Raw genomic sequence first — 23498 nt, forward strand, 5'->3', positions numbered from 1 at the left:
CTTCCCACTACTTGAACCCAGGGGGCTGGAAAGGAGGGATCTGCTCTCGGCGTGACACTACCCCAAATCCTTACCCAGATTCACAAAGCTCATGACCATGTCCGCGTCGTTGAGGAAAGCGCTGTCCTGTGCGCTGGTCAATGGGGACGCACCGCCGCCGCCGCCGCCGAGCCCCGGACCCAGGAGGCTCTTGCGGTTCAGGGAGTGTGCAGCGCCTGGAGACGGCTGTCTGAGCTGGGACGAGCTGGCCCCTCCGTGGGGCCCGGGCTCCTGTCTGTCTCCCTCCGACACCCCATCCTCTTCGTCGTCGGCGGACAGGGCGTTGTAGAGATCCAGCATGAAGAGCGGAGCGGACTTGAGCCGCCCTGGAGGGGGCTCCTCGCGGGCGGTCTGCTGCTGCGGGAGCACGGGGGACTGAGGCTGCTGGAGGCCGTGCAGGGGGCGCGGCCTGTGCGGGAGCCCCAACACCGACAGGATCTCCTTTTGCATCTCCCGCTTCTCGTGGGTCTTGAGCCGCCGATAGAGGAAGCCCGAAGAAGAGGACTGCGGCGGCGGCGGCTGCTCGGCACGCACCGGGCTCCCGCCGGCTCCCAGCAGCTGCCCCCCGGCGGCGGCCGCGGCTACCGGCAGAGGCGGCCGCAGTGGCGGGGGTCCACAGCTGCACAACAGCCCCCACCACCAGCACAGCCACTGCGCCCTTCGCCCCAGCCCGGGCATCGCCGCCCGGCCCGGCTGCCCCGGCGGGCCACGCGAGGCGTCGAGCGGCGGAGCGAGGCCGGAGCGCGGCGGCTGTGGCCCTTGGCGTGGGCAGTCCCCGCCACCTCTCGGCTGGCTCTCTTCCCGTTCCTGGCACTCAGTCCTTATCTCTCATGGTCATCCGCGGCGCCCCCAGAAGCCCAGGCGGAGGAGAGACGAAGGGGCGATGGCCAGGATCTCCACTCTCCCACGGGTCTCTGGAGGCGCACGGGCTGAGCCAGGTGTGTCCTAGGCAGGACTGCGCTGCAGCCGGCACCCCTGGACGGGTCACGGCGCGGTCACTCGCGGTCCACACACGTGCCCTCGCAGGAGGCTGGCCGAGGGGGACCCGTGGCAACAGCTCAGGAGCGGGGGGCGATGCCGGGCACCATCCCTGTGCACGTCCCTCCTGGCTTGTAAGACAATCGTGCAGTTTACCCCGTCGCGGGTCCCTGGCTGTGGCGACCTCGCGTCCTGAAAAGCCAGACTTCTCCGCGTAGCTTTAACTTCCCTCGGGCCCGAAACTCAGAGCCCCTCCGCCCTCGGGCACCGTCGCTCCCCCTCGGAATCTCCACACGCCTCCCCAAGTGGAGGCGGCCAGGATCTCGCTTTCCGCTCGGCGGTCTCTCGGATACCCGGAGGCTCCCACTCTCCGAGGCGATGGGAGAGAAGAGGACCCGGGCGCAGAGCAGCAGGCTGCGGCGTCGGCTCGGGAATTCGCAGTCTCCCGCCTCTGAGCGCTGCGCTCCCGGCAGCCGCCAACGTGGGCTTTCTGCTGCGCGTCTCGCTCAGGTACCGCACTCAAGCCCAGGAACGCCCCGCCCTTCTCCGTGACGGACAGGCTACCACCCAATGGAGAGACGATTCTTGTGGATATTTACATAGACCCACCCCTTCTTTCACCCTCCCTTCTCCAGAGGCCTTGCCTCCACCGCGCGTAGGTTTCTAGCACAGAGAATTCTTGGAGGCACAGGGAGTTGCTTGGGCGGGTAAGAAAGGTAAAGAGGTCATTGCTAGGAAGAAAGATCTGAGCACGACCCCGATCTAAACCTTTCTCTGCTACTACCTCGTCAAAGGTCAATTATGTTAAATATAAGTAAACACAGTTATTTAATCCATGCAGTTACCGAAGGAGAAAATAATATGACAGTTTTCTCCTTCCCTGCTTGGTTTCTCTTATTGATGGAATGTAGGCGTTTAGCGGACACGTGGCTCTCAAAGGCAGCTGCTGTAAGTTAAGACACACCCTGCGAGGAAGCTGCTCACACACTCCACACTCGCTGCAAAGAGGGCCGAGGACAAGCCAGATTAGAGTCCTGAAGGTTTCCAGTTGGGTATTTCAATTTATCTCTTCATTTGGGCTGCATTTGGCTTCTTAAACTAAAACCCAAATGAAAGAGGCCTCAATCTGCTAGTGTTACCAGGAAAGCCTCCCCGTGTTCTTTATAATCTCTCAATGCAGTTTGTCGGTTGGCATTGCATTTTAATGTACTGAAATACAATATAAGTTACACAGTGCCAGGTAAAACGTAAAGAGAGTGGTAAAGATAGTCTCAATGAGGGCAGAGGCCTGGAAAGATGGAAAATGGCCAGGATAATAAACAGGGCCCTACCTAACACAGGTTGCTTCGATCCTTGAACAAACTGGGACCTCTTCCAACACCATCCTCTACCAACGAAGACGCAAATTCATTTTCTTCAACACAATTCAAAAGCCCGCTCATCTGTGGATGGTATAAGTAAATCCACCTTAAACATTAGATTCTTCCACCTGGGGAGAATGTAAGGATTAGGAAACAAAAACTTCACCAGCTTTCAGTTTTCATTTACACGGTCTGCAACATTTTAGGTCATCGATACTTGGTCTAGGATGCCAGGACCCTGAGAAATCAAAGGCCTGCACCATTTCTTCTGTATAGGACATCCTACAAGTATAAAAATCACTGCTGTGTTGCCCAAGAGGCCAGGAGCTCCACTCAGAAGATCCCAAGTCTAACAAGTAACGCAGGATTCTAGCTGAGGGCCTCCTCCTCAAGTAGACTCAGCCACGCCTCCTTTATAAGAGGTCTGGTAAGGCACACATGGAGTAAAAGAAGCTCAAGTTATAAGGGCAGAGAAGACAGCATTGAAATCTGTGGAAAGTAATAGAGAAACAAATGAACTAATAAACCTTGAGGGCACTCCATAGGACAGTGCCATTTAAAACACAAAAGTGGGGTTGTGACTCATCTGGGGTGTAGGATTCTATGGAGGTAAGCCTCGTAGAGAACACATATGTGGAGCTACACTACCAAGCCCTCATTAGGGGACCCACATAGTGTGAGTCTAAAATAACATTTAGTGAAGTATTTTCAATTACAACAGCAGAATCCCTAATTCAGGTGTCATGGGCTCCCCACCCTTACCAAGAGGGACTCTGTTCTCATAAAATAGTGCTAGAACAAGGGAGTGTTTGGGGGGTGCCTTCAGGCAGTGAGTATGAGAGTCTGAGAAAGCATGAAAAAAAAAGGTATGACGTGAAAGGTTATAAGGACAGTGATGTCCAACTGAGGGTCACAAAAGATGTGTTCTTACATGTCTACTGTGCCGAGGCAGGCAAGCACTTGGATCCATCTGGATTCAAAGTGAATAAAGAGGTTTTATCCTAAGATTCCAATGACTTCAAAGTGGGACTACAGCTTCTCTATGTCAACTGGAACTCAGGGCGCAGAGAGAACCTTAGTTGGTATCCCTCTGACTCCCTGCTTTTCCTGACCACATCCCATTAGAGACTCTATGTGGTCCAGAGGTCTTAGATCAGGGGACTGGACAAGGCACATGTGTGATTCAAGTGGATGCAGAATAACGTTGAAGGGACTTGAGCAGGTCTGGCTTCTGGATTCACTGGAACCTGTGAACACTTGGAGAAAATCAGAGGTCACTTCGCCCCCTGCAGGACACCAAAATATTACTGGCCCCTTCCTCTGTAAACCCAGACAAGCTTCATTAAGTTCTCTCTGAGCATCTCTCAAGCATATGGGGGAAAAGAGGAGGAATTCCGTCAAGAAGCCAAATGTGAGAGCCAACCCATAGCAAACATCTGGCTGCTTGGCTGACATTTCATGCAGATGGCCTCAGTCTCTGGAAATAGGTTGTCTGTCCCACCCTTTCCCCACTTCGTGAAGAAGTGAAGATGGCTTCACCATAAAGCACCAATTTGTTCCACACGTTCAGTGATACTAGGGACAGGGTGGGAATCCTCACTGGGGCACAGAATAGCCCACAGAAAATTCTTTAAAATGAGGATTTTCAAAATTGTTCCTTATATATTATGGAGAGTTGTATGTTTACAACACACTTGGCCTTATAATTTCTGATTTGAAAAGTGACTGCTTATTAATTTACCGTGCTAAATATTCTGTTTTGAAACAATGCTGCTTATTTATTTGATACATTAAATACTCTATACTTCCCTGTGGATTGCTGTAGTAACAATATACTACAAGTAGCTGAGTGGTAGTCACCCCTTTAATCCCAGCACTCAGGAGGCAGAAGCAGGTGGCTTGAGGCCAACCTGGTCTACAGAGCGAGTCTCAGGACAGCTGGGGCTACATAGAGAAACCCTGTCTTGACAAAACACACACACACACACACACACACACACACACAAAAAAAAAAAAAAAAAAAAAAAAAAAAAAAACGAAAAATATATTCCAAGTGCAGTCTTTGATTTTGTATTACATCACCTTCCCTAAAAGCTGTAAGTTGTTGCCTTCAGAAGTCAACATAGAAGTCCTATATGTGGCTGTGGTGGTAAAAGCCTGAGCTCTGCCCTCCTCAAGTCCCTGGGATGCTCCAGTAGAAATACTAAACTTTCATCATTATAATTAGCACAAGGTTGGAGGAGTTTAACATTAATTCCAAAATATAATAAACCCACTCACATTTTAAAAATACCAGTTTGGGATTAAGTGAAAAGGAACTATGTTAAGTAAATGTTTGCTGAGCACGAGAAACGAACATTTGAGTGTTAAATAAATATTGCTTCTGAAAGCTACACCTGTAAGGCAAACTTCAAAATACGTGTCTCATCCAAAAGTCTGCGGTCACATGTACATTCCCTCACACTCTCCCCTCACTGTCTATTCAAAAATGCTGGGCATTCACACTTCAAAATGTCACTCAGACCATCACATTTTCCTACTCGGAGGACATCTGCTGGCAAAGTGAAAAACTAATATATAACTCTGTTTCCAGAGATTTTTTTTTTCCACACTGTAACCCAAATAGCAAATCTGTTATTTGTTGAGTTTCACTTTTCACACACTCTGTGATGTCAAGATCCTAGAACCCGAACTATCTCTATAATACAGAACAATGAAGTACTAGCAGAATCCAGGTGGTTCATTAAGTCATTTCTAGATTTTTCATTGGCCAATGGGTATGTGGAAATGAAGTCACTTTTTTTAAAAGCTGAACCAAACAATACCACTTTTTCCTGCCTAGCTTTACTATCCCTGAGGAGTCTTGTTCTGAGAAAGCACTTGTGTTTGGTTGGGTAGAGCAGGGGGTTCCCTGACCCATCAACCTCTAGGTTTCTTGGCATTCTATATGCCCCAGTATTCCAGGCATGTCTCTATCTACTAGCAGGCTACATGAAAAGATGGCATGTTGTCCTATCAGTCCTCTTGACCATACTGGTGAGGGCCAGCAAATCACCATACTGAGTAAACTCAGGTTAGAATGAAAGTCATGTGGGGGGTGGTGCATAGCTGAAATCCCAGCACTGGGGATGCTAAGGCAGAGTGGACTTGAATTCCAAACCAGTCTGGGCCACACACTGAGACCTTCTTTCAAAACAAACAAAAAGAAAAGAAAAAAAAAAAAACTACCAACAACAACAACAACAAAAAACCCTAAAAACCAATATCACTGACTTTCAGCTCTGAAGGAAGGGCAAGACTGCATACCCAGCCTCAGTCACTCAGTCATTTAACAAATGTTCAAGTATCTGCCATGTGGTGGGCAGTGTCCCAAACTGGAGAGACCAGATAGTCAGAGACCTGTGCCCACCTACAGCCTCGATTGGTAAGTGGACAAAATAAGAAACTACATTGGGATCAGCAGTCTACCACAAATTTGCTGGGGATTCTACTCCAGGTGCTACACCTATGCAAACTGTTTTAGAGTGTGTTACAAAGGGGACTTCAGAGATAGAATTAAAGTTGTTAGATGGGTGACCTAAAGATGGGGCTGGTCCTGGATTTTCCAAGGGGCCCAGTGTAACCTCAAAAGTCCATAAAAAGATAGAAAGGCACAGCCAGGGAGAGAGAGACTTTAAAGGTGAAGTGGCAACAGGTTAGGGGATGCAAGGGGCACAGCTAACAGGTATTAAGTAAACAGCAACCCCAGCCTTAATTCCTAATTGTGCCAACAAGCCAGAGGAACCTTCACTCCGATTCCAGGTCAGGGCCTACAGATACAAGCCCAGGGCAGTGTGGGACCTTTGCACAAAGGAAGGATCCACATGAATCAGGCTTCACATCTTCAGAACTGTGACCAGAAAGTGAGGTTGTTTTAAACCACTAAATGTGTGCTCTTTCAGCAATAAGACGAAAAAAAAAACAAAGAAACCAAACATGTATTTATTTGGATGATAAGTCGTATGGAGAATGTGTAGACAGGGAAAGGGCTAGAAGTATATTGATACTCAGGAAAGGCTTTGCAAATAAGGCAGCTTTATGTGAAGCTCTGGTAGAGTAAATGAAACCAGCCAGGAGGCCATATCAAAATATATGTATATATTGGTTTTTCAAGACAGGGTTTCTCTGTGTAACAGTTTTGGCTGTCCTGGAACTCAGTTTGTAGAGCAGGCTGGTCAATCAGGAGGATATCTTGAAAAGGGCTTTTAGGTCGTTGTAGAATAATCCTTTTTTACACTGTGAAGATGTGTCATTCTGATTGGTTTAATAAAAGTCTGAACAGCCAATGGCTAGGCAGAATTTTCAAGCTGGGAAGAAGGAGAAGGGTGTCATTAGCCAGACAGAGAAGAAGCAGCATGGGCAGTACAGAGTAAAGGTAATAAAGCCATGAGACAAAAAGTAGATTGATTAAAATGAGTTAATTTAAGTTATAAGAGCTAGTTAGTAGCAAGCCTAAGCTATTGGCCGAGCTTCCATAATAAATAAGAAGTCTCAGTGTGGTTATTTGGAAGCTGACAGGCAGGACAGAAAAATCCAACTATAGGTTGTGGAAGCAGTGTCTGCAAGAGCCCTGTGGCGGGGTTGTGCCTAATAAGTTTGAAAAAGAAAGAGGAAGAATGAGGTTATAGCAGGAGACATTAGAAGGAACAGCAACAGGAAATTCTGTTGGAAAGTTGATATGGGAACCCTGGTAAGGATATCAGCTTTCAAACACAAACAAACAAGCAAATAAATAAATAAATAAATAAATAAATAAATAAATAAATAAATAAATAAATAAATAGAAATAAATAACAAAAAAAATTAGATGGTTCAACGTAGATGCATCTTGCCAACATACAGATGAGAAACAACCCATCCTGCCATCGCATTTATGTAAAATTCAAAGGCAGGCTGACTGAATCTAGAAGTCAGTTGAGTAGCTCTCTTTCAAAAAAAAATCCTGAGAGGAAGAATGACATGGAACCCAACAGGAACTTCCCAGCCATTGGTCCACTTTCTCACCTGGGTGGAAGCCATACAGATGAGGTCAATTTTCTTGATTCATGGAATATTTTGCACATGGTTTATACACTTTTCTGTATAAAGTCAGTACAATTTTGGTTTAAAATAAAACAATAGCATCAAATAAATGTGAGCTGCAAAGGTCGTCGGTGGCTTTGAGCAGAGGAGAGATTAGAACTGACTTACGTGCTAACAGAATCTCTTGGGCCACTGGGCTAAGAATAGCATTGTGATGTTCTCAGGGCAGAACCAGGGAGACCAGCAATGAACTTTTTGTTTATAATAAGGAAGAGGACAGTAGCTCACAGCAACCCTCTGAGGGAAGCAGAAGATGCAGGGAAAAGGAGATGGGTCTGGACAAGTTGTGAAGACAGAGCCCAGTAAGGAGATGTGATAACTGCACACACAAGTCATTCCAACCTCCACTTCTTGCACAAAGCCTAGAGTGGTAGATAAATTTGCTGAGGACCAAAGTCAAGGACCCTAAAGGTTATTGTCATGCTAAGGAGCTGTGGAGAGAGTGTAATCATGCTCTCCATCTGCCCCTCTAGTACAAAATATGCCCCCAAATAAACAGAAGCTCGCCATGCAAGTACAACTTCGAGACAAGGCCCCCAGTAGCTTTCCAGTGAACTCTATACTACCATCCCTCCACCTCTGAATCTCTCCTGAGACACAAGAAGGCCAATTGGAAGAAACTTTACAAAAACTTCTGTAAGCTATGCATGATGGTATCCCACAGTAGTTCCAGCACTTGGGAGCCTGAGGTGGGAAGGGTCAGCCTGAGCAACATAACAAGACCTCATCTCCAAGTTAAATAATAAATGAAAAACCTTCAGTGGTATCCTGGATAGTACAGCAGGAAAAAGAGAGACATTAAGAGAAAGCTGATAGAATTAAAGGATGTAGTTGATAATATTGTATCCATGGTGGTTCATGGAAGATGATAAATGTGTTTTAATAATGTAAGACAATCACAGGATTCACCAGGCATGATTATAGTGGGAATTCACTCTTCCCATGACCTTGGGCTATGTTGGGTGCCACTTGTAATGAGAACCTCACTGGTCTATATATCAATTTATTAAGGGGTTCTATGGAAATACAGACTCACTGATACAAAATGAAGCACCGATGCCTCTTCGTCTCCCAGGAAAAGATGGGAGAAACTCCAGACTAGGTCTCAGAACCATGTTCTAGGAAGCTTTCCACATCCAAGAGAGATCTAGCAACCCCCTCCCCTTGCCTTTTAAGAGGTCATGTAGGCAGACAAGAAGCACCACCTCCATCAGGCCAGATAGCCCAGGTCATGGGCAGAGCAAATTCCCACTACACATGATCTATACAGGAACTCACCACTACATGTGAAAACTTTCTTGAAGGTCAAAACTAGAATAGGAGCTATAGAGTGAGTTCAGCCATTAAGAGCACTTGATGCTCTTCCAGAGGACCTGAGTTCTGTTCCCAGCACCCATGTCAGGTGACTTAGAGTATTCTGTAACTCCAGCTCCAGGTGATCTGATGACTCAGACTTCTGAGGGCACCTTCACATAACTACATGCAGAGATACATATCTACACATAATTAAAAGAAATAAAAATAAACCTTTAGAAAATTATTTCAGAATAGAAGTATTTTTAAAAGTGTTGAGTTCATTTTTGCTTTGTTTGGTTTAAGGAATTTGTTTTGTTTTTTGTTTATTTTATTTTGTTTTTTTCTGAGACAGGATCACACTCTGTAGCCCAGGTTGGATTGATACTGACTTAGGTAGTCAGGTTGGCCTCAATCTCACAGCATTCCTTCTGCCTCAGACTCTAGGTGCTGGGATTAACTACGAACTCCAAGATAAGAGCTATTTTAAAAATTAAGTGTTCCTGTGGCCTTACTGTGAGGACGTGAGGATGTAGCTATTTCCTTCACTGCAGGAAAGAAATGGCCCTTTATTCCGATTTGGTTAGTCACAGGGTGACTGTGTCACTAAGATTTTACTTCACGTACTCCACACTTACTAAGGTTATTTCACTTTTACCTGTGCATGAGGCACAAGACCCATACTTCCATCTACCAGTGGTTCTCAAACTTCCTGATGCTGTGACCCTCATCCACATGCTGTGGTGACCCCCAACCAAAAAATTATTTTCATTGCGACTTCACAACTGTAATTCTGCTACTGTTATGAATTGCAATATAAATATCTGGTACGCGGTTCCCAAGGGGGTCATGACCCATGGGTTGAGAACCATTAGATTCTAACCCCTTTCTTTACCTTCCTGTTTTTAAGTTTGATTATTTCATTTTCCTATAAGTAATAATACAAATGTGACAAAAGTATAATTTTTGTGGTCATCATCAAACAGAATTTCTCAAACTCAGGAGGAAAATGACAGTCTCTAGTTCATGAGCATCCTGCTCTCTGGGGTTTTTCATCCTCCTTCCTGATGTCTGAGAATCTTTTTTTATTATTATTATCTTCCTCCAGTCATTCTTTAAGGACAGGTCTGCTCACAATAAGTTGTGGGTTTTCCTTTTGGAATTACCGTTGGCTCTCCTGGCTCCCCTATCTGCAGGCTTTCCATCTCAGCCCACCACAGGCCAAAATATATTCAAAGCAATATCTTATCTGCACTTGACATATACAGATTTTTCTTGCCATTATCTCCTACTAAACAATGTATGTAACTCACACAGCATCTACATTGTACCTTATATTAATCCACAGGTAATTTAAAGCATGCATGAGGGTGTGCATAGGTGATATACAAACAACATTCCATGTCCCCTCTATGATGGACCATATCCCCTCTGACCCACAAACCAAAAGAAAGCCTTTCTCCTTTAAGTTGCTTCCCGTGAGGAACTAAGACAATCTATGAACACCTGAGGCTTTGGGGATGTGAGAGATCCTGGAACCACTCCCATTTGGAGGCAACCATGCTTTGTTTTCCCGCCACTCCTTACAACCCTGATATCTGTTCTGTTGCTATGTTAAAACAGCCTACAAAAAGCAGCTCAGGGAAGAAAGGATTCATTTGGTTTGTAATTCTAGGTTACACCCCCATCATTTCAGAGAGGTCAGGCAGAAACTCCAACAGCTAGTAAATCCCTTCCATTCAAGAGCAGAGAGAAACAAAAGTGTCCATGTTGTCTGCTTGCCCCTTTTGCTAGGCTAGCTTTCTTCACTCTTGCCCCGCCCAGGGCCTAGGGAATGGAGCCACCCACAGTGGGCTGTGTCCTCCTACATAATTAACAATCAAGGCAATTCCTCACAGACGTGCCCACAGACCAGTCTGATCTAGGCAACCCCTCCACGGAGACGCCTCACATGATTCTAGCTTGTGTCAAGTTGATGCTGAAAAATTAACCGGCACATTGATAGACAGTTTCCCTGGAGGTAAACTGTCAGCAGTAGGCAGCTCTTTTCTCTCAGCCTTTGAAGCATGCTGTGCCTCTTCCATCATGGTTTCAGATGAATATCTGTTGTCCCAATTGTTTTTCCCTGTCTTCATCCAAGACTTTCCCTCTGTTTTTAGTTTTCAGTAGTTTAATTATGTCTTTGAGTGAATTTCATTTGGTTTATTTTGTTTGAGATTTTCCTCAGCTTCCTAAATATGTAGATATGTGTTAAAATGTGTGGAGGGAAGTTTGGTATGGTGGCATATACCTATAATCCTAGCCGAAATAGAAGGATCACAAATAAAGGTCCCTTAGCTATATTGCCAGACATGTGGGGGTGCAGACAAAGTAGAACCTGGAGTTTGTAACTCAGTAAGTAGAACACTATCCAAGAACCACATAAACTCCATGATGGTGCAGGTCTATGATCCCAGTACCAGGAGGTAGAGGCAAGAATATCAGTTCAAGGTCGTTCTTATCTACATAGAGAGTTCAAGGCCAGTCTGGGATAATTGACATCCTGTCAGAAGGAAGGAAAATCAGCTTTTTCTTCTTTTGGGGACTAGACAATGAAATGGCTCAATCTTTTGTGATTGTTCCACAGGCCCCCAGGTTCTGTTGATTCGCATCCCTGATTTTCTCCATGTTATCAGAATGAATGGATTCCACTGGTACCTCTAACAAGCCGGTCCTCTGAACTGCATCCTCTGTCATCTATGCTGCTCAGCCTAATTAGCAAGTTTTCTTTTTTTTTTTTTTTTTTGCTGCAGTATATCAGTATAAAATATAAAACTGCTATTTTGTTGCCAAGATTTGCAGCTCTCCATTTACTTTAGAATGTATAATTGACAATGCAAGTGCGTTGTCTGTGACAACTAGTTAAAACTCTTTGATTTGGATGATGTGGGATAATTTCTACATCTGCTTGATTTCTGCGCTCTTGTCAATTTGTCTTTAAAAAAAACCCCACAACTCTTTAGAGTGTTTTTAGGTTTACACCAAAACTGAAAGATACGAAAGTTTCCCACGTGTCCTCCATACTTCCCCTTTGGACCCTCCACCAGAGTGATACATTTGTTACAACTGATAAACCTCCTTGACACATTATCGGGGAAAATCTACAGGCCTCACTTGGTGATGTACCTCCAGATGCAGCAGGACACATCCCCCCTACCATAATCTCACAGGGAACAGGTTCACTCCCCTAAAAACGCCTGTGCTCCGCTCATCCCTCACTTGCATCCCCAGAAGTGTGGGGGTTTTGTTGTTTCGTTTTGTTTTTACTGTCTGCATGGTTTCTCCTTCTTCGGAACCACACAGAGTTGGGATGACAAACTCTCCAAGTTTCCAGACTCGGTTCCTTTACTCAAGATGATGTACATCAGTTTGCTCTGTGCCTCGTGTTGTGTTTGCTGTTGATTTGCATTTGTTTTTGTTCTTAGCACTGAATGATAAATTTTTCACTGTTTGGCTGAACCACACGCTTTGTCTATCCCAGTGCTTCTCAGTCTATCCCAGTAGTTCTCAACTTGTGGGTCATGACCCCTTTTGGGGCTAAGTGATCCTTTCACAGGAGTCCCCTCAGACCATTGGAAAACACAGATGTTTATATTATGATTCATAATAGCAGAAAAATTACAGTTATGAAGTAGCAATGAAAATAATTTTATGGTTGGGGGTCACCACAACATTAGGAACTGTATTAAAGGGTCACAGCATTAGGAAGGTTGAGAACCACTGGTCTATCCATTCTCCTCCTGAAGCAGGTGTTGTTGGCTCATGCTGGTTTTTTTTTATTTTTTATTTTTTATTTTTTTTATTTTGCAATACAATTCAGTTCTACATATCAGCCACAGATTCCCTTGTTCTCCCCCCCTCCCGCCCCCCTCACCTTCCCCCCAGCCCGCCCCCCATTCCCATCTCCTCCAGGGCAAAGCCTTCCCCACAGACTGAGATCAACCTGGTAGACTCAGTCCAGGTAAGTCCAGTCCCCTCCTCCCAGGCCGAGCCAAGCGATCCTGCATAGGCCCCAGGTTTCAAACAGCCGACTCATGCTAGTGTTTTAACAATTACAAGGAGAGTTGCCGTCAATACCCAGGCCAGTTTTCTGTGTCAACACAAGTTTTCAACTCCTTTGGGTAACTCATTCTCAGGCAAAGGTCCACTCAGGGGATCTGCCGTAAGGGGACCTGCCTTTAAAGAACAGGCAAAGGAAGTCCCTTCAACAGAAGGAAAGTGGTAGAAATCATCTTGGAGGATCAGAAAGGAAGAACAAAAGGGTGAGAAACTTAGGGTAGAGACCACAGACTATCCTTTTCCTTCTGAGATTCGGACACCAGATTTGATGACAGCGACACACATGCAAGGCTTAAAGCCTTGCGATGATGAAGCTTACAGCTGGGAAGGCAGAGAAGGCTAGGTGGAAGTGGGGTTTCCATGCCCACTTGATGAGGCCTGGCATCGGGTCTTCAGAAAAAAAAGAGGCTTCCCAGAGCCAGCTTCCCCACACCCAGACGCTTGACTGTCTTCAGTGACTTGGTTTGCTCTCGTGGTTCTTTGGATAAGCATCTGAGTGTTGACATCCTTTCCTCCAACTGACGAGCACATGCTAATTTCCCCTTTTTACTTGAATACATATATTAAACATGCTGGAGCTTCTCCAGTGAGAGTCAGATGGTGTAGTCCATCACGGAATGGAAGCCACTGTTAAAGTGTATTGTTTGGATCTGATGGCAGTGTGTAACGATGGGCAGGGAGCACTCACAGCTTGAGTTTCTTGCCAGGTGTGGTGGTTTGAATGGCCTCCATAGGCTCATATATTTCCATACTCAGTTCCTGGTTGGTGGATTGTTTAGGAAGGATCAAGAGATGTAGGTTTGTTGGAGAACGGATGTCTCTGGGGTAGGCTTTGCAAAATCTCATGCCGAATGTAAGCTCTCAGCTACTGCTTCAGCTCCATGCCTGCCTACCTGCCTGCCTGCCTGCCTGCCTGTAGATAAGATGTAAGCTTTCAGCTACCTCTCCAGCTCCATGACTACCTGCCTGTGGATAAGATATAAGCTCTCAGCTACCTCTTCAGCACCATGCCTGCCTACCTGCCTGCCTGCCCAACTACTTCCACACTCCCTGCTATGATGATCATGGACTAACCCTCAGAAACTATAAGCAAGAAAAACCCCAATTAAATGTTTTATTCTCTAACGTGCCTTGGTCATGATGTCTCTACACATCAGCAGAACAGCAACTAAGACACTGGGTTATCAGGGAATTCTAGAAATAATTAAATTTGCTACAGTCTGCTGCCCTGCCTGTGGGAATGGGGAGGGAGGTTGGCAACCTGCCAGTTCCTCAGACTGAAACCACAGGATGATCTCCTTCTCTATGCACTCCAAGGATGGCTGCCATGAATGATGTTCCTGCAGACTTGGATGCAAGTCTCTGGGGATGGTCTCAGGTTTGGAATCCTCAGGGTTAGTCTCCCCAGGCATCACCCAGCCCGTCTGTACAACAATTAGCCCCTTCCAGACCGTAATAACCACTGGCCCTGGGTGTGTGTATTTCACCAGGCATGTAGAGGACAGAAGGTCCTTTGGGCTGATGCACTGCTCCTTCAGATGGTCTCCCTAAGCTTGCATAAACTTCAGATCTCCGAGGTGGAATCCCTTCTGTCTAAAATGCTTGATGATCTCTCCCACAAGCCCACTGAACCCCATGTGGCTTGGTAGCAATAAAGGAATGCTCATTGCTGGCCATGGTCCCCAACAGCTACTTGAGCTTTAACCTGTTTGGCTTTTATGTGGCATTATTTGCCCAATACTTATATGGAGGCTTCTAAAATTGATTCTGCTGACATGTAAACTGAGATGGACAGGACAGGTAACAGCAGCCATGTCTTTGGTCACTCCCAATATCCCACCTGATCCTTACAGATAAGAAACCCATTTTTCCCCATTTTCACCTACCAGCAAGTGAGGCTCTAGGCTCTTTTGTTTCCCAGGACTTAGCACAGTGTCTGGCACACAGTAAAGTGCTCAATAAATATTTGTTCAATGATGGAATTTTCTTGGGTAAGTCCTTGGGTGGGGAAAGAAAACATATAGGATACCTCCTTCATCGTCCTCTATGCTCTAGGAGAAGATTAAAACATAGACAAGCAAGCATGTTTGTAACATTTAAAATAAGCTACAGCCTGTGATGACAAATATTATTTGTTAAACACTACAAGAACGTTACAACTTTAATCACATTACCCTCTTTCTATGTGGACATTAGAACAGGATGATAGAAGCTAATTTTAACAGTCACTTCTACTACCTAAATGTGTACAAATCACACTTCTAAAAATGAGACTTTCCTACAGAAATAAAACTAAAATTTGCCAATACACCTCAGAGTAAAATGTTATTTAAGGATTAGTAAAACATTTATTTTCCTAGCCTGTGAATAGGACACTTGTTCTCATAATTTTCCTTCATGTCCCTCACCAGAACTGAATCTCCTGGCATGAGAAGCAGATTCCTTCACACGCCCTCTGGATGCACACTCACACCTGCCTCCAATCCCACCTCCCCAGCACAGGCAGGAGAAAGAACCTTCGGGCAATACCAGCAGGACATGGCTGCTGTCACCAGGCATGCTCTGCTAAATGAAGAATGGGATCTGCCCATGCCCTTAGCGGGGAACTGAGGGGAAAGAAAAAGCTGTTTGTATTGAGCTAATAAAATGAAGATGGTATCTCTCTCTCGTGTGTGTGTGTGTGTGTGTGTGTGTGTGTGTGTGTGTGTGTGTCTGTGTCTGTGTGTGTGTGTACTGGCCCGGGGTTAAACGTGTTACTGTAACTACTCTTGTCCTGTGTCATTTTCTCTTATCTCTGAGCAGAGGGACTCAGTAAACAGCCTTTGCAAGACCTTTGTGCTGTCCTTCCTACAGCAAGCATGTTTCCCTTAGCAAAATCCCAAGGCCTGGAAGGGGCACTTCCCAGACAGGCTCCCACGCCCTTCAGGTTACTACAGGTCCCAGGGGAGGAGGCTGGCAGAGAGGCCAGGGAACCAGGTTTTGTGCCTGAGCCAGGAAAATCGCTGCCATCTTCCCTCTTACCCCAGAGCTGGGGCAGGGTGGTGGACACACACAGTCTCAGATCATCACCTGGCACACATGTGTCCCTATCAAACACCATAAAGAAGGCTTGGGTTTGGGCTGATGGAAAGAAAATAAACATGTTCCACAAGTGTATGTATGGTCTACTGTAGAGGGAGGGCAGAGTGGTCCATACGTCACAGCTGCTGCTACAGGGAACGTGGAGAGGGGAAGAAATGTCTAGGTGAGCCCGAAGGAATCTGGGAAGATTTCACTGGTGTCGTTGATGTATTGTGCACCTTAATAAACTTATCTGGGGGTCAGAGAATAGAACAGCCACTATGTTAAACATAGAGGTTAGGCAGTGGTAGCACATGCCTTTAATCCTAGCATTCTGGAGGCAGAGATCCATCTGGATCTCTGTGAGTTCAAAGCCACACTGGAAACAGCCAGGCATGGTGACACACGCCTTTAATCCCAGGAAGTGATGGCAGGAAGCAGAAAGGTATATAAGGCATGAGGACCAGGAACTAGAAGCTTTTAAAGCTTTTAGGCTTTTGAGCAGCAGTTCAGCTGAGATCCATTCGAGTGAGGACACAGAGGCTTCCAGTTTGAAGAAACAAGATCAGCTGAGGCATTGGTGAGGTGAGGTGGCTGTGGCTTGTTTTGTTTCTCTGATCTTTCAGCGTTCACCCCAATATCTGGCTCCCGGGTTTGTTTTTATTTAATAAGACCTTCTAAAAATTCGTCTACACACTGGCTGAGAGAAGAAGATTTAAGGTAAGACTTAGAGCATGGCTGCAGGCTGTTTCTTCTAAGAAGAACCATGTTAAGTGACTGGTGCTACATTTACTCCTGAGAACTCGGCAGGTTTGGTCTCCTTCCTTAAGCAGCTTTCAGTCTAATGCGATAGGCCATAACTGAACAGGATGAATAAATGTGTCACTAAATAATTTTGCAAAAAATGCATGAGCTAGCCACTGCAAGAAACAGAAGGAAAAGAATTTCAAACTGAAGGAACAGAAATGTGCAGAGGTCCAGGAAGAACTGCCGTGGAGAACCTGGCATTCTTCAGAGCTGCTAGAGGTGACAGCTGACACATGGTAAGTGCAGGTGGATGGAATGATCTGAGCTTGGAAGGACCATCAGGAGACACATTGCACATGAATTAGAGCAACTGAAGTCTCCAGACAACAAAGGGGAAAAGGAACACAGTCTAACACAGAATTTTGAGCTGTTTAATTAGGCTGTCGTGCACAGTCTAAAAGCCAGATGCAATGAACCAGGTGGCAAGGGTGAAGTGTGAAGACGGTAGGGAAGTGGACAGGAAAGTGAAAGGCACTGTGGAGGTCGGGGATTGTACACGGAAACAAGCTAGGGTGAAGGGCAAAAGTTTTATTATAGGCATTCAGCTGGAGGTCTCGCTGAGATATCCAAAGAAGATCTTCAAGTGAACGGAAGAACCATTCCATAAATTAGAGGTATCTACCAGATAAAATAATGTCCTGAGTCCTGGTGAAGGAGGCCCACCATCCCAGCTGAGGCAGAAGAATTACAAGTCTAAAATCCCATCTAAAACCAAAAACAGGCCAATGAGAAGGTTCAGTGAGTAAAGACACTTGCCACACAAACCTAGCAACCTGAGTTTGATCCCTAGAACTTATGTACTGATAGAAGGAGGAAACCAAACTTTACAGAGTTATCTACTGACCTCCACATGTGCTATGTGGCATGCACATCCACACAGACATATCACACACACACACACACACACACACACACACACACACACACACACACACACAATTTAAAAAGAAAAGAAAAATCAATCTCATTTTTAAGAACAAAATTCGTGTACAGAAAAGTGGTGCCATTATCCCCTCTAGCTGACATTTCAGTTACCTGTCATCAACCACAATTTAACAGTATTAAACTGAAAACTTCCTAATTAGAAAATTTCTAAGATTTAAACTGTGTGTCATTCTTCAGAGTGTGATGAATCACCATCCTATCCTGTCCGGCCCAGCACAAGAACTGCAAGAAGATAAAAAGAGAAAGTTATCTGCTTTCTTAAAGAGTTTGAAGCCAATTTGCTAGGCGAGCTGGGAACTCTAGAGGAACAGTGAGGTGTGAGTTTAAACAGCCAGGAAGATGGCTGCTGATGATACCCGTACTTCCTGTTAGTCATCTCAAATGTAAAGAAGGAAATTCCTTCTGTGACTTGGTTACGAAAAACACAAAAACAAAAATAAAACGTGACTTCCCTCATCCTACCCTTATGCTCTGAGGACAACCAGCTGCCATGTTAGGGATTGTCCTGTGGAGAAGCCTATCAGCAGGGGGACAGAGAAAGGTCTCTGGCCAACCAGCCTCAGTCCCACAGCCCAAGAACTAAAGCCCACCAACAACCACACAGGGGAGCTAGGAAGGGATCCTACTCCAGCGTGTCTTCAGGTGACTCTGTAGTGGAACTGGTGGCTTGAGAGCAAACCCAGGAGTCCAGGACCCCTGGCTGGGCTCCACACAGGTTCTTGACACTCAGAAACTGTGACAGGGAGAGCCTATGTGTGCTAAGCTTCTAGTCTTGGGGTGAGTTGCTACACAGCAATAGAAGCAAATGAAAAATTCAAACAAGAAAAAAAAATCAAGTTAATTATGCCACTCTGGTCTCAGTTCCATGTAATCAAATTGTAAAACCCTACACATTTTTCTCAGATCTATGCATTCAACTGTTTACTTTCAAACCCCTATCTTTCATCTCTTAGCAGAGATGGTAAAGGTTTAATGATTTAAGATTCCATTCAGTGTAACCCTCCAATGTCTTCATCAAATGCCTAATACTTTGAAGCAGGACCCCAAGCCCATTGTTCAGTCCCCAGCTTGAATGAAAAGTAGTTAAAATCTTCTAATAATCTTCCACAAAGCCAATCTCACAGACCATCACTGCTTCTCAGCAAGATCTTCTCAATTCTACCCCAATAAAGTCTGGGATTCCAACACCAGGAGAAAGCAGCAGCTATAATTGTAAGAAAAACAGTTTCCTGTCATGATGAAACTGTGTTTCTCTTGATTCTTGATCACCTGCCTTTAAAATATGATATTCAGAGGGAAAAAAAAAAAGCTTGTGTGGTGATTTGAAAGAAAATGGCCCCCAAAGGGAGTGGCAATATTAGGAGGTGTGGCCCTGTTGGAGTAGGTGTGGTCCTTTTGGGGGAAGTGTGTCACTATGGAGGCAGGCTTTGAGGTCTCATATATGCTCAAGATACCACTCAGTGTCTGAGACCACTTTCTGTTGCCTGCACGAGATGTAGAACTCTCAGCTGCTTCTCCAGAACCATGTCTGCCTGAATGCCACCCTGATGGTAATGGACTAAACCTCTAAAACAGTAAGCCACCCAACTGAATGTTTTCCTTTATAAGAGTTGCCGTGGTCATGGTGTCTCTTTACATTAATAGAAACCCTAAGATAGAAATTGGTACTAGGGACTGGGGTTTTTGTAAGGATTCTGTCCTTAATTACATTATCAGCCTACAATGGCATCCCAGTCTAAAAAGCGGGTGGGCCCTCTGTACGTCCTCTCTCTTTCCTTTCTGCTCCTTCCTTCCATCTGTCCTCTCTCTCCCTCTATCCCTCTCTCTCCCAATAAAGCTCTAAAAAGGTAACCATGACTGTGATTCTTCCAATCAGCACTCTCCTCTGCCAGCATGGCCGCTAACCAACAGTTTTGTTGTGGTAGGCCTGACCATGCTTTTGTTTGAAGGAATATGAAGCTTGAGACTGGATTAGAAAAGCAGTTGAATGCTTTAAGTACTGCCTAATGGGCCATACTAGTAGGAGCAGGGAAGACAGTGGTGCTAAGAGTGATTTGATGAACTGTCAGGGGCTGGCTCAAGAGGTTTCAGAGGAAAAGAATATTAATACGTTGCCTAGAGATTGTTCTTGTGATATTTTAGTGAAGGAAGTGGCTGCCTTTGCCCTTGTCCAAAGAGTCTGCCTGAGGCTAAAGTGAAGAGTTTTGGATTAATTCTGTTGGCAGAGGAAATCTCAGAACATCCTAGTATAGACTCTGCCGTGTGGTTTTTGTTGGTAACTCTAATGAAGATTTCTAATGAAAAGGAGCAAGCTAAGCAGAGTAAATTACAAAATGTAAAATTTAAGGAGAAAAGGAGCACCAGGAAGTGGAATGCAGCTAAGTCCTGTGTTCAAGGAGATAAACAGATTAAGAAATGGAATAAAGGGAGTGGTGACCACAAGGCAAGATCCCACCCAGCTAAGTTTTCAACTTGTGAAAACAAATTAAAGAGAAACTTAGAGCTGGGTGTGGTGGCACACACCTTTAATCCTAGCACTAAGAAGAAAGAGGATCTCTGAGTTTGAGGCCAGCCTGGTCTATAGAGCAAATTCCACAACAGCCAAGCTTAGGCAGTGAAGGAAACCAAAAGCAAAAAGCTGGTGAAGATATAATTGAATGAGGGGGCCATGTTTCACCCCAGCAACTAGCAGAACTTGACTGTTGGGGAATATTATTTTAAGGTGTGTTACTTTTGTTTATGTTGCATTTGTTTAACTCTGTGAAGCTGTGTTACTGTGCCTGTCTAAAACACCTGATGGTCTAATAAAGAGCTGAGCAGCCAATAGCGAGGCAGGAGAAAGGATAGGTGGGGCTGGCAGGCAGAGAGAATAGCTAGAAGGAGAGAAATCTGGGAAAGGAGAGACCTAGGAGGGAGGAGGCCAGCCACCCAGCTACACAGCCAAACACAGAGTGAAAAGGGAAGAAAGGTATACAAAATAGAGGAAGGTAAAAGTCCAGAGACAAAAGACAAGTGGGTTAATTTAAAGTTAAGAAAACCTGGCAAGAAACAAGCCAAGCTAAGGCCGGGCATTCATAATTAATAATAAGCCTCTGTGTGTGGTTTATTTGGGAGCTGAGTGGCGGGACCCCCAAAAGAGCAAAATAAACAACACTTGGCAGCTTTGGCCACATGGTTCTGGCTTTAGAGTTAAGGACAGAAAAAAGGGACTATGGAATTTGCCTTTGAGACTAAGGAAAGTCACTGAGGCCAGGCATGTGTCAGGGGTGTCTCTGAATGGAGGCCTAGAGAGACCATTTCGTGAAATTGTGAAGTTGAAGCCTGGATTGCCTTGGAGACCCCAAGCTGTTGGAGATGCCAGAGCCATGGGATACCTGCCCAGGAGAACTGCTAACAGGGAGTGGAACCAGCCCAAGAGAAAGAACTGTGTTGCAGTCAACAAAGCTGAACAGAGGTAGAGAACTGAAAAGTTCTTTGACATCAGACATGGAGATGCAGAGTTTGGAGTTTTCCCAGCTGGTTTTAAGTCTTGCTTTGGTCCAGTATTTACTCACTATGCTCCCTTCCCTACATTTGGGAATGTAAGCCACTCAATTAAAACTCTTTATAAGAGTTGCCACAGTCATGGTGTCTCTTTACAGGAATAGAAACCCTAACTAAGACAGCCTGGGGATCTATTAGCATGATTACCTTGCATGTAAACACGTGGCAGTTGGGGTGCCTACTGATGTATGTCTTGATATGATAATCATTTATTTATGAATCTTTTTTAAAATCTCTACTTTTTATACTTTTTTCTTCATCTTTTAAGAGCTCTAACATTTAAATGGATGTTATGTTTGGGATGGTTTAATGGAAGAACTGATTCATTGGTGATGCAATATTTCATTACCTTGGTCCAGGTTTGCAAAAGATTACATATACTCTGTGTGTTGCTTGGTTGTGTCGTTTAGGTATGTTCTACACCTGAAAAATCCAGGGGTGGGCTCACTTACAGGAACTTTAAGTGCTCAAATTGTTTGTCTTTTTCTTCCAAATACATTTCCTTGACCACTCTGATTCTGTATGTGCCGAATACATACATACTTGTGTTTTGTGTTGTTTGTGTGTATATGTGCACGTGTCATGTTGGATATGTATACTTATATTTGGGGTATATATTCAACATGTGTGTGTGCTTGTATGTTCATATATTATTGTTGTGGTTGTTGGGTAGACGTGCTTGTGTGTGCATGAGCTTGTGGGTGTACATTTGTATGTTTTATATGCATGTATTTATGTATACATGTGCGTATATGTTTATTAGTATGTAGGTAGGTATACATGCAACTTATAGCTCTATTTCTGCCTACCATCCTTCCATGCCCATACCTGGAACTGGATGGAAAGGTATGGTCACTGAGGGACCCTTTTCCCTTCCCTCTCCTGAGTCTATCTTCTACAGGGATGAGGCATGGCAGGAACAACCTGGAACATCAGGTAAGGTGTTAATGGTAGTCATCTTTAGTCTTGTCTTGTCCTATCTGGTACTCTTGCCCTCTGTGACAGAGTGTTTTTGGCACACATAGGATCTAAGGCCTACACATGAGGCCTATAGGTTGGGTTGGGGTTTGCTTCTCCTCCTGCATCACTGAAGATGCTTCAGAAAGGGGGCACTGCGATGGGGGCCCATGACCTCTGTCTCCTAAGTTGAACCTCCTTCTGGTGGCCCCAAAGTCCATCTCGTTCACTCTCCCTTCTCTCCTTGTCCATTTCCTGTGCTCCTTCGTGTCGAGCCACGGGCATCCTTTCCCACGGTCTCTGAAGGCCAGGGAAACTGCAACAAGACCCCTCAGTGCCCTTCCTCTTCATACAAAGCCCATTTTACCATGGCCTTTCAGCACAGCTGCCACCAAAGGTTACTGAGAAAAGGCCCTCCTTGAGAAATTTCCAGCAGAGGAGGTTCCCATTTCTCCATGTACATGGGCCCCTAAACTCCAGGGAACATGTGGCAGGCCTCCCCAGGACTCTGTTCCCTAGCTTCTCTTTATTTGCCTGTAGCATGAGAGCTGACCATCAGGTTTCCAGTCTCACAGGCACAAAGTGAAGGCATGAGGCCCAACGTTCCCTTTGTAGAATGTTCTTGTTCCCACAGTGAGTCCTGTGGATGCTCCACATATACTTAGCCCCTCCATGGCAAGGGAGTGAGTAAAAAAGCCATGCTTCTCCTGATCTTGATCCAGTGAGTCCCTCTCTTCCCTCCTTGGCAATGTGAAGAGAAGGTAGGAATCAATACCTTGTAGGGTATCCAACACCGTGGTAGAGTTCAGTAGCCAGAAACTGAATTTCCAATGTTGGCATTCTATTTCTTTGTCTAAATCTCTACTTCTGGTTCCAATGAAAGGACCAGAGAAGCCAGACTCACTGAGCCACCGAAGCTCTGAGGCCCCACAAACTCAGTCAGTTCTTGCCACATCACATTTGCAACCTGTATTGTGATGGAACTCCTAGATGTCTCCCAAAACGCAGCCGAAGTATAATCTAACCAACGAACAACTTCCCTGCTATCCTCTGCAACCTAGACAACCTCCAAAATAGCACAGCTACACATACAGGGGACAGAAAGGGCCCAGGGTGCGGTCTAGAGTCACAATGGTCCTCACTGGTCTCTCGGGGACACTGCACTCCGAGAACTCTCCAACTCCAAACGAAGGCAGTGTTGAATGTCCTCACTTGGCTCCAGCTGACTTCTTGTCATTTACTATGACTTTGAGTCAGGCCAGAAAGAGAAAGACAAGCAACCTCTTGGGAAGAAAT

The 23498-nt window shown here is 45.3% G+C and overlaps 1 protein-coding gene and 1 pseudogene across 1 annotated transcript in view; both read right to left on the reverse strand.

Moving 5' to 3' along the window:
* The window catches only part of Bmp6 (bone morphogenetic protein 6), a 157394-nt gene extending 155234 nt beyond the window's left edge, over positions 1-2160 (reverse strand). Inside the window, exon 1 of the mRNA XM_052727653.1 lies at positions 75-2160. Coding sequence (XP_052583613.1) covers positions 75-717 — 643 coding nt within the window. The 5' untranslated portion in view covers positions 718-2160. The remainder of the gene's footprint in view (positions 1-74) is intronic.
* On the reverse strand, positions 1238-14567 carry LOC128103820 (nucleoside diphosphate kinase A-like; annotated as a pseudogene).
* Between the last annotated feature and the right edge of the window lie 8931 nt (positions 14568-23498).

Source organism: Peromyscus californicus, unplaced genomic scaffold, assembly GCF_007827085.1.
Source record: "Peromyscus californicus insignis strain IS unplaced genomic scaffold, ASM782708v3 Scaffold_8__1_contigs__length_139910024, whole genome shotgun sequence".
NCBI lineage: Eukaryota > Metazoa > Chordata > Mammalia > Rodentia > Cricetidae > Peromyscus > Peromyscus californicus.